Raw genomic sequence first — 14,684 nt, 5'->3', positions numbered from 1 at the left:
ATTAAATACTTAAATCCACAGTTCTTAGGGTAAATCTAAATGTAATAAATAAATATTAAATAATTAAATTAAACATTTATTAAGATAAATAAATCTATTTAATAAATATTGAACAACTAAATTTGATTTTAAGGTAAAACGCATCCATTAAATACTCAAATAAATAATAACCAAATTCATCAGTGTGTCATCAAGAGTCCTGCACTGCATTATAGACCACCAAGAAAATGACATTGTGTGAATACTCTGCTATAAAAAATATGTACAGTCAAGCCTGAAATTACTCAAACCCCTGGCATATATATACACACACATGTAAAATAGCATGAAGACATGCAAAGTTCCTGAAATAGCTCCATTCCCCAAGATGCATTGGGCCTCGTGCCATTTCAAACAACTGTTTGGGAGTGTCGAGCAGCGGGTTTCAATAAATCAACTCCGAACCCAAACGCATGCAAGTATTTTCATGACAGCCACACATTTAGTCTTTTACCGGACAATCATACGATGAACAAGATCAATAAATATTTCTTTAAGTCAAAACACTTCTTTACTAGAGGTGTGAATAATTTCAGGCTAGACTGTATATATACTCATTTATAATTGTATTAGTTATAATAAAGGGGGCGGCAAGTATTTTGATGACGGCCACAACAACGGGCCGGAATCTCCAGCGCCTGGTTTCAGAGCTGGTTTTGGAGGGTCCGCCCTGGAGATCCTCTTACGCTCAAACCGCAGAATCATCATAAATCCACAGCCAACAGCCCATAATAATGCAATGGGACACCGCTCTGCATATTGGGAGGGTGCAGACGCGCTCGGCATGGCAAGACACCATAGATAACTGAAGACTGCAAGGGGAAGAATCAAACTGCAGACGCTGCCTTTCACAGCGACCGTCGCCTTTTTTGGGAAAAAATAAAAGAGGGCAGGCGATGGAGAGGAGGAACGGCTGGGCAAACACACACACACACACCATTGGTGGAATTATAGGCTGAACATGAAGCTTTACGTCATGTTTGCATTGAGTTTAAGCAATCAGAAAGGGAGTAAGGGTTGTGCAATATATATATATATTTATATGGTGGACAAAATGAAAAGCTTCATAATATACTCTGTTTATTTTGTGTGCACAATAATATATTGATTACACAACCATGTGTATAATGTGTTGTATTTCAGTGTATACACACTGACAATGAAAATAAAAATATAATAAAAAATACAATAAAAAACAATAATAAATAATAATAATTTACATACATTTTTATTTTATTATCCCACATTTTTAATCAAAAAGTTATAAATAAAGTGAGAATTTATGATCACATATGAATAAGCTCATTCATTTGTTATTATTAATACTAAACAATTAAATTCTTCAAATATTCTGATTCAAAAATAAATTAAATAATTATTTAAGCTTAAGAAGAAATAAAATAATAATAAATAATAAACAATTGAATTTAAACTTAAGGTTTAAAAAAGCCATTAAATAAATAATAAACAATTATTTTTGAATTTTTGAGGTTAAAATAAATTAAATACTCAAATAAATATGAAATAGTTAAATTTTATTTTTTTTATGTTTAAAATAAATATATTAAATCAAATTTATTTTACATTAAATTTGAATTTTTAAGGTAAAAAATCCATTAAATAGTTCAATATTAAATAACTACATTTTTTTAAATTAGCAATTAAATAAATATTAAAATATTTAAATTCAAAAACATTTTAGGATAAAAAATGTAAATAAATATTAAATACTTAAAACCACATTTCTTAAGGTTAAATATAAATGTAATAAATAAATATAAAATTATTAAATTGAACATTTATTGAGACAAAAAAAAACTATTTAATGCATATTAAATAACTGAATTTGAATTTAAGGTAAAACAAATCTATTAAATACTTAAATATTAAATAAACAAATTCACATTTTTTTAAATAAATGTAAAATTAAAAAAAGAATAAAAATTAAATTATTATAAAAAATGTATAAATTATTAAAACGATATTAAATAAATGAATAAAAAAATGTTAAGCTTAAAAATAGATAAATAAATATTAAACTATGTTTGAATTTCTAGGGTTTAAAATTAGTTAAAGAATAAAATAAATATTAAATAATCGAGGGTACAAAATCTATTAAATAATGAAATCAATACTAAATAATGAAAATTATTTTTTTTTTAAACTTAAAAATGAATAAAATAAATATTAAACAATTAAATTATAATTTTTAAAAGTTTACAATAAATGTACTAAATATTAAACACCTAAACTCACATTTCTAACGGTTAAAAATAAATGAAATAAATTAATATTAAGTAATTAAATTCAAAAGAATTTATAAGGTTAAAAATTCAATAAATAATTAAGTAATTAATAAATAATTGTTAAACATTTTAGGCTTTAATGTTAATGTAATAGTTTAGGAATTTTTTTATATTAAATGGATTATTTCTAAGGTAAAAAAATATATATATTTTAATCAATTTTAAATAATTAAATTTTAACAGAATATTAATAATATTCTATATTTCTACATTTATAATAAAAAAAAACTAAGGGAGAAATATAATCACATCTGAATAGATACTTGAAAAACTAGAAAAGCAATAGTGCTCAATACAAATATAACTAATAATTGATTGAGCTGAAAGAAATGCTGCTTTACTGTGATGTATATCATTATCAGGATATGAGATGCAAGTATCATGTCTTGTAACATGATGAGTTTTTTGTCATGGGCACTAAAGTGTATGTAATAAAGTGTATGTTTTACCTGTGCAGGAAGTTGTGTTTGTGCATGTGTGTGACCCCGGCGGCGATCTCGCAGGCCATCTTCTGCAGTTGCAGCAGTTCTCCGTTCCTGTACAGCCACTCATGCTGAGAGACGTAACTCTTCAGATCGCCCTACACACCAAAACACAAACACAAGAGTTAAGACCTGCTCAGCTTCTCCCCGCAGGCCAGACAGTCTCTCAATCAGGGCTACACACAGGACTCTTCACATTTTATGGACACTCATGAGCACTGCTCATACAGAGGAGAAATGAAATATTGAAAACGTCAGCATTCGTTCCAGAAAACATCTTTATAAAGGTGCGGTTGACTTAAAATGTTCACTGGATTTTAGTAACAGCCAAAGAAATCCATATATGCAAAGAAATCAAGTCTAATTAGTTTACAAATTAAGGTATATGTATTAAAATGACACAGGGAAAAAGTGTTGAACACATGAAGAAAGGAAGGTGTAGAAATGCAGGGAAAGCCCAGACAGCAGCTGAATTAGTTAGTTCTCCAGTAACCCTCCGCCCTTCCTCAGTGTAAATGAACATCAGCTGCTTCAGTCCGACATCTACATTAGCAGGAGGATGAAGAGGAAGCCAGGGTGAACATTTGAGCAGGACAATGATCCGAAACACAGCCTCTAAGATGGTTCAGAGAAAGAAAATCAAGCTGTGGAATGGCCCAGCCAATCACCTGATCCGAATCCAATAGAGAATACAGAATAAAGCTCAGATTTGATAGACGAGACCCACAGCAGCATCAAGATTTACACACTCTGTTGAAGTTTGTGAAAATGATTATTCACATATAGTCCCACAGGTCGCCACAGCGGAATGAACCACCAACTATTCTGGCATTTACTTATATAAGACTTATATTAAGGGGCAGAATAGGTCTCCTTTAATATTCAACCAGACAATGATTTGTTGTTACAAGTTTTTATATCCCAGTGGGGACCTAAAACTGTATACACACAGACTTGTGAGGACTTGAGTCAACATTGAGATCCTCATGAGTGAATATGCTGATCAATCATACAGAATAAAGTATTGTGAACATTTAAAAATGCTGATCGTTTCCTGTGAGGGTTAGGACACTGTGACACACACACAAACAGACTTGTGCCCATATATTAAAGGATATAGGAATAGTTGTGTGTGTGAGGGTAATTTGCAGACGCAGCCACAGAGCGGCAGTATCCTCTGTCTGTCTGAACAAACGCTGGTCTGCCGTCTGGAAACTGAACCAAATAAGGGAAAGGCAGTTTAATAGACACTAATAAACACCGTGTCAGAGTAAATTAAAAATAAAGAAGCAGCAGTAACGGGGAGAGCGCGGCTGTGCTGGGTTTCTGGCTCAAACACCACAGCTCAGGTTAGCTCTGGAAAAAAAGTGGAGGATATTATATTCAGGGTTCCCGTTCTAGACTAAATGTCAAACTGCCTGACTTTTCACTAACTGAAAAGCTGAATTTGCATGATCTAACCACCTTTTAATAGACTAACCATAACAATTCAACTTTATTTCTGTAGCGCGTTTTACAATGTAGATTGTGTCAAAGCAGCTTAACATAGATGAAGTTCTGGGAAATTAAAACAGCTTTAGTTCAGTTTGGTGTAATGTAAATGGCAAAAGCCGAAACACTGAAGAGCAGTTGGTAAAACAAGGGAAACCGCAGAAAAAAAACTATATTTTATTAAATGGGAAGTAAAATTTTGAATGAAAAACGAAAAATAATCAGCAAAAAATGACAAAGCATGAAAAAATACAATCTGATGAAGGCAAAGTACAATTTTAAATGACAAACAAAATTAATTAGCGAGAAAATGAAAGAAAAAAGCATATAAAAAATACATTTTTGATAAATGTAAAGAAAAAATTAAATGACAAAACAAAATTAATTTGTAAAAATGAAAGAAAAAAAAACGTGAAAGTAAATAAATTTTGATAAGTGGAAAGTAAAATTAAGTGAAAACTAATAGTTTTAAAAAAATCACAAAAAAGCATAAAAAATCGTTAAGATAAATTGAAAGTAAAATTTACAATAGCAAACAATAATCTGGGAGGCTTGAATGTTTTATTGAAGGTCTGTTATGTACATTTGAATAACAGAGATGGGTAAAATTATATAGTGTTAAAAATTTTTTGCAAAAAAAAAAATTGATAATAATATAATATAATATATATATATATATATATATATATATATATATATATATATATATATATATATATATATATATATATAATTTTTTTTCAATAAATGGAAAGTACATTTTTAAATAAATGTTTGCCAAAAAATGTTGATAATTGAAAAGTAACATTTTAACTTAGAAAAAAAACTAAATAAATGATATTTCATTACTGAAAAAACTAAAAAATTATACAAATTGCCTGATATGCTTTAATACATGGAATAGAACATTATTAAAATCATTTTATGTACATATTTGTAAATATTCCAGAAACTTCCATAACCAAGAGAGCGAAAGCATATGTTCATGCTGTTATTGGAGCTTTGCAAAAGTGACTCAGATAAAAAAAAAACCATATAACTTGCACAACATTAAACCTCTGTACTGCAGCTACACACACACACACACACACACACACACACACACACACACACACACACGTCAATGAAAGCAGATATTAATTATGCATAAGTCATTAGAGCGCTGGCGGTGTTTCCAGAGTTCTCGCTCAACGGTGGAGCACTATTACATAAGTCTACAGAGGCTTCTGATATCGTAGCGACGCAGGACAAACTGCTCCCTTTGGAAAGACCAGCGGAGTCAGATATCATTAACTTTCTGTCAAAACACACAACCTGTGAAGCAAGCTGCTAAAAGAGCTGTAGCTGCACATAACATGAGGCTCCGCAATCTGCCCTGCCTTTCCTCTATCCATTACTAAAAACAAATGAGTGCTGGGAAAAGATTAATCACATCCAAAATAATAACAAGTTTGTGAATTAAATATATTTAATATGTGCAGCTGAAGTCTGAAATATTTAGCACACATTTCTAATCATAATTGATATCAAAAAAGTATCTACAAAATAAAAAAGCATTTTCTAGCGAAGCAAGCATATAGTCTTGTTTTTAGAAAAAATACACTTCATTGAACATCTAAAAATAATGGCAAAGTCCACTAAAGGAGGTCATTCGTTCTCATATATGGCTCCTAAAGTCTGGAATATCGTTCTTGATAATGTCCGAGGCTCAGACACTATTTCAGATCAAAACTAGATGAAAGACCTATATTTTTAGTAAAGCAAAATACACTTCATTGAACATCTAAAAATAATAGCAAAGTCCACTAAAGGAGGTCGAGCAGTCTTATATATGGCTCTAAACTCTGGAATAGCCTTTCTGATAATGCCTGATGCTCAAACACACTCTCTCGGGTTAAAACTACATTATAGATCTTTTTAGTAAAGCAAAATACACTTCATTGAACATCTAAAAATAATAGCAAAGTCCACTAAAGGAGGTTGAGCAGTCTCATATATGGCTTCTAAACTCTGGAATAGCCTTCCTGATAATGTATCAGACACACAGGTCAAAACTAGATGAAAGACCTATATTTTTAGTAAAGCAAAAAACACTTTTTGAACATCTAAAAATAATACCAAAGTCCCCTAAAGGAGGTCGAGCATCCTCATATATGGCTCCTAAACTCTGGAATATCGTTCTTGATAATGTCCAAGGCTCAGACACTATTTCAGATTAAAACTAGATGAAAGACCTATATTTTAGTAAAGCAAAATACACTTTTTGAACATCTAAAAATAATAGCAAGGTCCACTAAAGGAGGTCGAGCAGTCTCGTATATGGCTCCTAAACTCTGGAATAGCCTTTCTGATAATGTCCGATGCTCAAACACACTCTCTCGGGTTAAAACTACATTAACGATCTTTTTAGTAAAGCAAAATACACTTCATTGAACATCTAAAAATAATAGCAAAGTCCACTAAAGGAGGTCGAGCAGTCTTATATATGGCTCCTCAACTCTGGAATAGCCTTCCTGATAATGTATCAGAAACACTCTCTCAGGTCAAAACTAGATTAAGACCTATTTTTTAGTAAAGCAAAATACACTTCATTGAACATCTACACATAGACATCACCTATATACTGTATAACTGCGAGTATATGAGTATATGATACAATGAGTCAAAATTAAGTGAGTGTTTAGTTAAAACAAGCTAAATAATCTGACATGGGGTAAGCAGAATAATTTAGTTTTCTCTTTTTTTTAAATAAATGTACTTTATTTACCCCACTGGCAGAATATTTAGCTTGTTTTAAGAAAAACCTCACTTAATTGACCTATAATTTCTGAAAACAACACCATATGTGTTGCTTGTCTAGAAAAAAGCTCTCTGATTTAAGAACTTTTAGATACTCGGACAAGAAACAAGACCAAACCTCTGAATACGAAAAGCAGTTTATGATGTGTGTGGAACTCAATGGCTACCAGTTGTCAGCATTCTGCAAAATATCTTAATTTGTGCTCTACAGAAGGCAGAAACTCCTAAGCACTGAGTAAATATTCATTTTTGCGTGAACTATCCCCTTGAGCGCACAGCATTAGGAAACATGCTAGTGCTTCAGGATCTAAATCTCATCATGGTCTGCCTTTAAACACGCACAGAGATATGAGTGCAGCTCCCTAAAGAAAGCCTCTACAGGAGAGACTGTCACTCAATCACAGAGCAACTGGCATTCTGCAGAGCCTCTCCAGTTGCAGACTGCTGCTATATTTCTCTCTAAAATGCACTGTGTCAGGGTTACCAATGGTTACCGGGGCTACACAAAGACAATCAGCCACACAAACACTCGCCTCTAACTTCAATTCAATTCAAGTTCATTAGTATATAGTGCTTTACATAATAATAATAATAAAGGTGCACATTATTGCATTACAATCAAAATCAGAAAAGGTTATTAGTGACCATAACATTATTAGTCACTAATAATTTAGTTAACTAGTAACTAATAGATTTAACAGTTAAGTTTATTATATATAAACATACAGTAGTTAACCTGCAGTTATACAGTATATAGGTGATGTCTATGTGTAGATGTTCAATGAAGTGTATTTTGCTTTACTAAAAAATAGGTCTTAATCTAGTTTTGACCTGAGAGAGTGTGTCTGATACATTATCAGGAAGATTATTCCAGGGTTTAGGAGCCATATATAAGACTGCTCGACCTCCTTTAGTGGACTTGGCTATTATTTTTAGATGTTCAATGAAATGTATTTTGCTTTACTAAAAAGATCTTTAATGTAGTTTTGACCTGAGAGAGTGTGTTTGAGCCTCGGACTTTATCAGAAAGGCTATTCCACAGTTTAGGAGCCATATATGAGACTGCTCGACCTCCTTTAGTGGACCTTGCTATTATTTTTAGATGTTCAATGAAGTGTATTTTGCTTTACTAAAAATATAGGTCTTTCATCTAGTTTTGATCTGAAATAGTGTCTGAGCCTCGGACATTATCAAGAAGGATATTCCAGAGTTTAGGAGCCGTATATGAGGATGCTCGACCTCCTTTAGTGGACTTGGCTATTATTTTTAGATGTTCAATTAAGTGTATTCTGCTTCACTAAAAAGATCTTTAATGCAATGTTGACCTGAGAGAGTGTGTTTCAGCCTTGGACAGTATCAGAAAGGCTATTTCAGACTTTAAGAGCCATATATGAGAACGAATGACTTCCTTTAGTGGACTTTGCTATTATTTTTAGATGTTCAATGAAGTGTATTTTTCTTTACTAAAAAGATCTATAATGTAGTTTTAACCCGAGAGAGTGTGTTTGAGCCTCGAACATTATCAGAAAGGCTATTCCAGAGTTTAGGAGCCATATATGAGACCGCTCGACCTCCTTTAGTGGATTTTGCTATTATTTTTAGATGTTCAATAAAGTGTATTTTGCTTTACTAAAAAGACCTATAATGTAATGTTGACCTGAGAGAGTGTGTTTGAGCCTCGGACAGTCTCAGAAAGGCTATTCCAGACTTTAGGAGCCATATATGAGAACGAATGACCTCCTTTAGTGGACTTTGCTATTCCAGGTACTACCAGGCCTGAACTATTTAACTAGTAACTAATTACTAATCGTTTTTAACAGTTAAAGTATACATATGTAAGTATAATATATGTATACATAGTTAGCCTTCAGTTATACAGCACATAGATTACGTCTGTGTGTAGATGTTCAATAAAGTGTATTTTGCTTTACTAAAAAGATAGGTCTTTAATGTTGACCTGAGAGGGTGAGTCTGATCCTCTGACATTATCAGAAACGCCATACAGAATTTAGGAGCCATATAGGAGAACGCTCAACCTCCTTTAGTGGACTTTGCAATTTCGGATACTACCTGAACTAATTACCTAGTAATTAATTACTGATCGCTTTTAACAGTTAAAGTTATTAGATATAAACATAAAAAAAGACATTGTCAGAATGGCTATTCCAGAATTTGGAAGCTATATATGAAAACACTCAACCTCCTTTAGTGGACTTTGCTATCCGAGGTACTACCAAAATCTCTGTGTCCTGAACTAATTATCTATTAACTAATTACTAATTGCTTTTAACAGTTATATATATATATATATACTATATATATATATAACTATATTTAAACATAGTTACCCTGCAGTTGTATAGTATATAGGTGATGTCTGTGTAGATGTTCAACAAATTTTATTTTTCTTTACTAAAAAGATAGGTCTTTGATCTAGTTTTGATCTAAGAGAGTGTGTCTGAGCCTCGGACATCATCAGGAAGGAAACCATGTGAGAGTTGCACAGAGCCAAACAAAAAACAAGTTATTGATTTTATTGCCAAAAAGTTTAATCTACCAATGGGGGTAAGCAAAATAATCTTCTTTTCCCTTTAAAATAAGTTTACTTTACTTACCCCGTTGGCAGATTATTGAGCTTGTTTTGAAGAAAAGCCTAATTTTGACTCATCATAGGCCATTCTGAGGGATGTAAACGAAAACAATGGTCCCAATGTATTTCCTGCGTTACATATTTGATTTCTATAGCTTCCGAGAACTTGAAAAGAGCCACATAATGATAAATAACCTGATGAGAGCCGTTTTAACATTAGGTTATGACTGAATTGTATCTGTTACAGTTATGAAATTGTTGGATAACAAGCAGGAAATGTTCATGGGCCAATGACATGACCACATAGAGACGGTCTATATCTGAAAACAAGACAATATGTTTTGCTGGTCTAAGAAGAAAACCCTTCTTTATTTGAGCACTTTAGAAATATTCTAGAAACAAGATAAAAACCTGAAATGTCCCCTGAAAAACTCATGTTACTAGTATCGTCTGCAGCACGCTGATGAAATGCACCAGCGCAGCAGGATCGCAGAGTGACAGTGCCAGTAAAAGAGTGCTGTTGCTTTATTGGGATGTGAGGGAATCGGAGAGTTACGCCGCTCATATCCTTCTCAGGCACAAGCAGAGCGCCCCAGAATAGACCAAGAAAAACAGAGAATAAATCAAAAGGGCTGAGACTCATGACGGAAGCTGGCCTAATTAAAGAGCTTTGAACAAACGAAGCAGAGAGTAAATGTTGAATCTGAGATGCTGAGCGTGGCTGTGAAATAAGATTTCACTTCAGCTGCTTAGCGCAGTGCTGACCAGCACAAATCTGAAAGAGGACCTATGATTGTCCTTTTTTATAAGATGTAAAATGCGTCTCTGATGTCTCTAGAGTGTGTGTGAAGTTTCAGCTTATAATAGCACACAGATAACCTTTTATACCTCTCTGTAACTGACACTTTCAGGCTTTGATCCTAATTGTGGCGTTTTGGTGACTGTCGCATTAAATGCAAATGAGATAGTGCTCTCTTCAGAAGAGGGCGGAGCTATATATGCCCGTGTGTCAGCATAGTGGCAGATTCAAAACTAAGAGACCATCCTACGCTAATGAGCGACAGTAGTGTAATAATATGCATCTTTTGTGAAGCTGCTTTGGAACAATATTTATGTTATGCTTATGATAATGTTGTTTTTTTAAACTGACTGAAATATCAGACAGAATTGGTGAATTCTAAAGATTTTGCACAAATTGACGAGAAGAATAATGACGATGAGTTTCCCGCCACAGGAAGTGACATCACTTGTAGCAATACGTCACGTGCTTTATCTATCAGCGCTTTACAGATCGGTCTGCATTTTTATAACCAACGGAGCAAAACGTAGAGACACACAACAAATTATTATTTAGTTAATAACTGAAAGTACAAATAATACTTGAAAGCAGATGTTTCATGCTAATTAACTTAGTAAACACTAAAGGTGGGAATAGATTAATTTTTTAATCTAGATTAATCTCACTGTAATCTTGGAATTAATCTAGATTAAAACGGCTCATTTGATTTCTGCGGAAGGCATTCAGAATATGTGTGCTGCCCAATAATAAGCCTTTGAGAACGGGTTTCTCTAGCCAGGTGGCGCATTAAGCTAGGGACCCATCTCCCGTTTCCACAACGCATCATAATCTGCTGTAGAAAAACTGTTCTACTCTGATAATCGGTGATGAAAATAAATGATGATCAATAAGATGTGCTTGTGTTTACTCACTGTTTAACTGTATTCAGTTAAACATGAATGTTGAACTGTCAGCCTCCAAACAGCCATTTTTGATGACCTTAATCCGACTTAAGTCATCACTGAACTACACAGAAATGGAATCAGGACGTGTGGAGTCTGCAGATATTAGTTGCATTACTAAAGTAATAAACCATATTTCCAGACAAGATCCACACACACGGCTGTCAGCAAAGGACCGCGCACACGCACGCACGCACACACACATTCTAATAAGGGGAAAGTGCCGAACTGCAGTTAAAGTCACCCAAAATTACTCCTACATGAAAGCACTTCACGTAAACACCTTAATTATATTTATATTATAGGCAAATAACTAGACTGCAGATGTCCATGTAAGCGTAGTCAGTCGTGTCTTCGAAGTAAGTGAAAGATCCAGAAGGTTTCAAAAAATGTATGGCTGAGTTTATTTATTCTACAATATTTATTCTGATGATTTTGAATCTTGCACCCAACAAATATCCTCATTTAGAAAAAAAAAAACTAAAACTAATACTGAAACTAGACAAAACTAGTAAATCTGCCTTTAAAACTAATTAAAACTGACTGAATTTGAAAACAAAAAGTCTAAACAAAAATAAAAACTAAAACTAATGAAAAATCCAAAACTTTGAATCCAAAACTAACCTTGCTGGATGCGTAAAACTAAATTTACTGGAAGAGTTGGTGGTTCATTCCGCTGTGGCAACCCCTGATAATTAAGGAACTAAACTGAAGGGAAATTAATAAATGACAACACTTGTGCCTTATGTTTCAGATTTACTATGAGTGACTAAATATGCATGTGCTAGTTGTCAAAAGAGTTTTAAAGCACAATATGCGATGAAAAGAGACCCAATAAAGTGAACACAAATAAAAGTGCATTAAAAAACCTTTTTTTTTTATCAAACGTACCAGTTCACAGTACTCAAACACCAGCAGGAACGGGATGGCCTCCACACACTGACCGAGACACTGCAGTATATTGGGATGCTGAAGAACCCTGTGAACAGACAAATAAAGGAAAACATTCAATGCAGATCAGAATAATAACTGTACAACAGTTTTAGAGACAACATTAAATTAAAGGAGACTTGTTATGCCCCTTTTTATGTTTTTTTTTGTATTGTGACACAGTTCCTAGAAAAACTAAATAGAAAACACAAGCTGCGTCCCAAATTGCATACTTATGCACTATTCTACGCCATTTTGTAGTATAAATAGTGTAAGTAGTGTGTTATTAATAAAATAATAAGTGCACTTTAATTACCCGGATGATGCACTCATTCAGTCGCTAAAATGAAGTGTGTAATGATGGACACTTCACGCACTCAACGACCGTAGGTTTGCTTACGTAGCGGAAGGGGCGGAGCTATCGGACGCACATGTTGGATAACTTTATTTATTTTGGATGGAGAAAGCAAAATTCTCCAACGAGAGTGATTATAGCGCCTCCCGATGGTGAATGCGGCAATACTCACGCCAGGTATTACTTGATAATTCAGTCGTTTATTTCACTGATTTGGCAACAGTCAAACGTCAACAGGGAAACGGTTTGAATTTCCGTTTAGTAAAAAAACATTAGTGTGCCATTTGGGACAACACTACATACATGTACTATCCTGTTGAGTGTGTAAGTGCATAAGTACATAGTGCATGAGTGCATAGTGTATAGTGTGCCATTTGGGACGCAGCTACAGTCTCTTTAAGGCAAGTCGATTCACTCGGCCGCCATCTTTGAAACGCCTTTCGCCAGTATGCTCAGGCCCATGTCTCAATGGGGAAACATTGAATTCTTTTAAACTGTTTGCCAAGCATATGACAACATTACATATTTGGAATCGCCAATAAAGTTAAATAACAATCATCTTATAAATGTCGTTTCTAAATGCTCGAGTCAAACAAATTCTTCATATTTTTAGGTTGCCCACGCAATGTGCACTCAAAAGATACAAGATCACGACACCAACCCTGATTTATGGCCGTTATACACAATTATCATCCTTTGGATAATGATCGCCTGATCACGCTGCTCTTCTGAAGTAATCCTCAGCTCAGTCTTGATGGCGAATCTCCTCTAGAAATGGCAGCGACTCTTTGTTTACAAGTTTGTGTGCGTTTGAGTAGCAGCTGCTGTTATGTGAAGTGCGTCTGACAGGATGGATTGTACCTTGCATTCGTTTCATACAGATTACAAACCAAAACAACGTTTGTTTTCAAGTGTAGTTGATTCATTTAAAAGCACAGATTTCAAGCATGTCTGTGAAGCTAGTATTCACTGAGATTACAGTGTTTGCTGAGCACAAAATCTGTTCTAAAAGCACATGTCTGGTCTGAGCTTCTCTCCCGGAGGAACGTCAGTCTATAGCGATTGATGATTGGCTACTGTACTAGTAGGCGGTGCTTTATTCGCCATAGTGACTGTTAAACCTTTCCTAATTCAAAACTACACGAGTGACATGTCTTGTGTATTCTATAGTCGTTGATATTAAAAGAGAACACAGTGGGCGTGGCTTGTTTTTTCGACTGTGAGCTGATTGGATGTAGTTAAGTGGGCGTTTTATTCAGAAAGATGGGGAAAGGGGTTCGGGGGAGAGTTATTCCAACCTAACAGACTCTTCCTCCTCACCATTTCTGTTTGCAGTCAAAACTGACAGCTGATGGGGCGTGGTTAAGTATGTTAGCCACGCCCACTACCTCAGACAGACGTAATCTGAGAATTTACCACCGAACAAACAGGAAGTGCATTTTTAGATTTCATTTTCAATGCGCAAACATGTTTTTTTTTTCATAATGACTCGCACAGTTGAAGTGTTCACAACAAAACTAGCAATGTGAGCTAACAAAACCAATATGGCTAGTTTTGATTTCATGCAACATACACATTAGAGAGAGACGAGGGCAAAACTCTGACCTGTACGGGTCTCCCTGCTGCAGGAACTCGTTCTGCTCTTTGGAGCTGGCATTGGCTTTCAGTTCTCGGACCACCGCTCGAGCGACTCCTGGGTCCACATAGATCTCACTGAGCAGAACCTGTCAGGCAAGCAGAGCAGTGACTTTCAGGAAGAACAACACAATGAGACAATACAGGTGATGCAGACTGAGGCTCTGCTGACAGTGGGTATGCACCCTTTGCACATCTGCGTGTTTCCCAGCAGCAGAAGTGGTCATAGGATGGGAGAGTACGACAAATCATTACACTACAATTCTATTTGCTGAAATAATGACAGGACAACTCCAGGATGGTGTTATCAAGACTTT

General features: G+C 34.4%; 1 protein-coding gene across 4 annotated transcripts in view; it reads right to left on the bottom strand.

Annotated features, from left to right (window-relative positions):
• Nucleotides 1-14,684, bottom strand: part of lmtk2 (lemur tyrosine kinase 2) — a 66,641-nt gene that overhangs the window by 21,830 nt on the left and 30,127 nt on the right. For all 4 annotated transcript variants that reach the window (XR_012400068.1, XR_012400072.1, NM_001326472.1 and 1 more), the window contains 3 exon segments: nucleotides 14,338-14,456; nucleotides 12,339-12,426; nucleotides 2,795-2,925 (listed from right to left, as the gene is read on the bottom strand). Coding sequence is in view for 2 of the 4 variants with exons in the window: in NM_001326472.1 (NP_001313401.1) it covers nucleotides 2,795-2,925; nucleotides 12,339-12,426; nucleotides 14,338-14,456 (338 nt within the window). In the remaining 2 variants the exon portion in view is untranslated.

The sequence above is a fragment of the Danio rerio genome, chromosome 3 (assembly GCF_049306965.1).
Source record: "Danio rerio strain Tuebingen ecotype United States chromosome 3, GRCz12tu, whole genome shotgun sequence".
Taxonomy (NCBI): Eukaryota; Metazoa; Chordata; class Actinopteri; order Cypriniformes; family Danionidae; genus Danio; species Danio rerio.
This window is presented reverse-complemented; position numbering and strand designations above follow the sequence as displayed.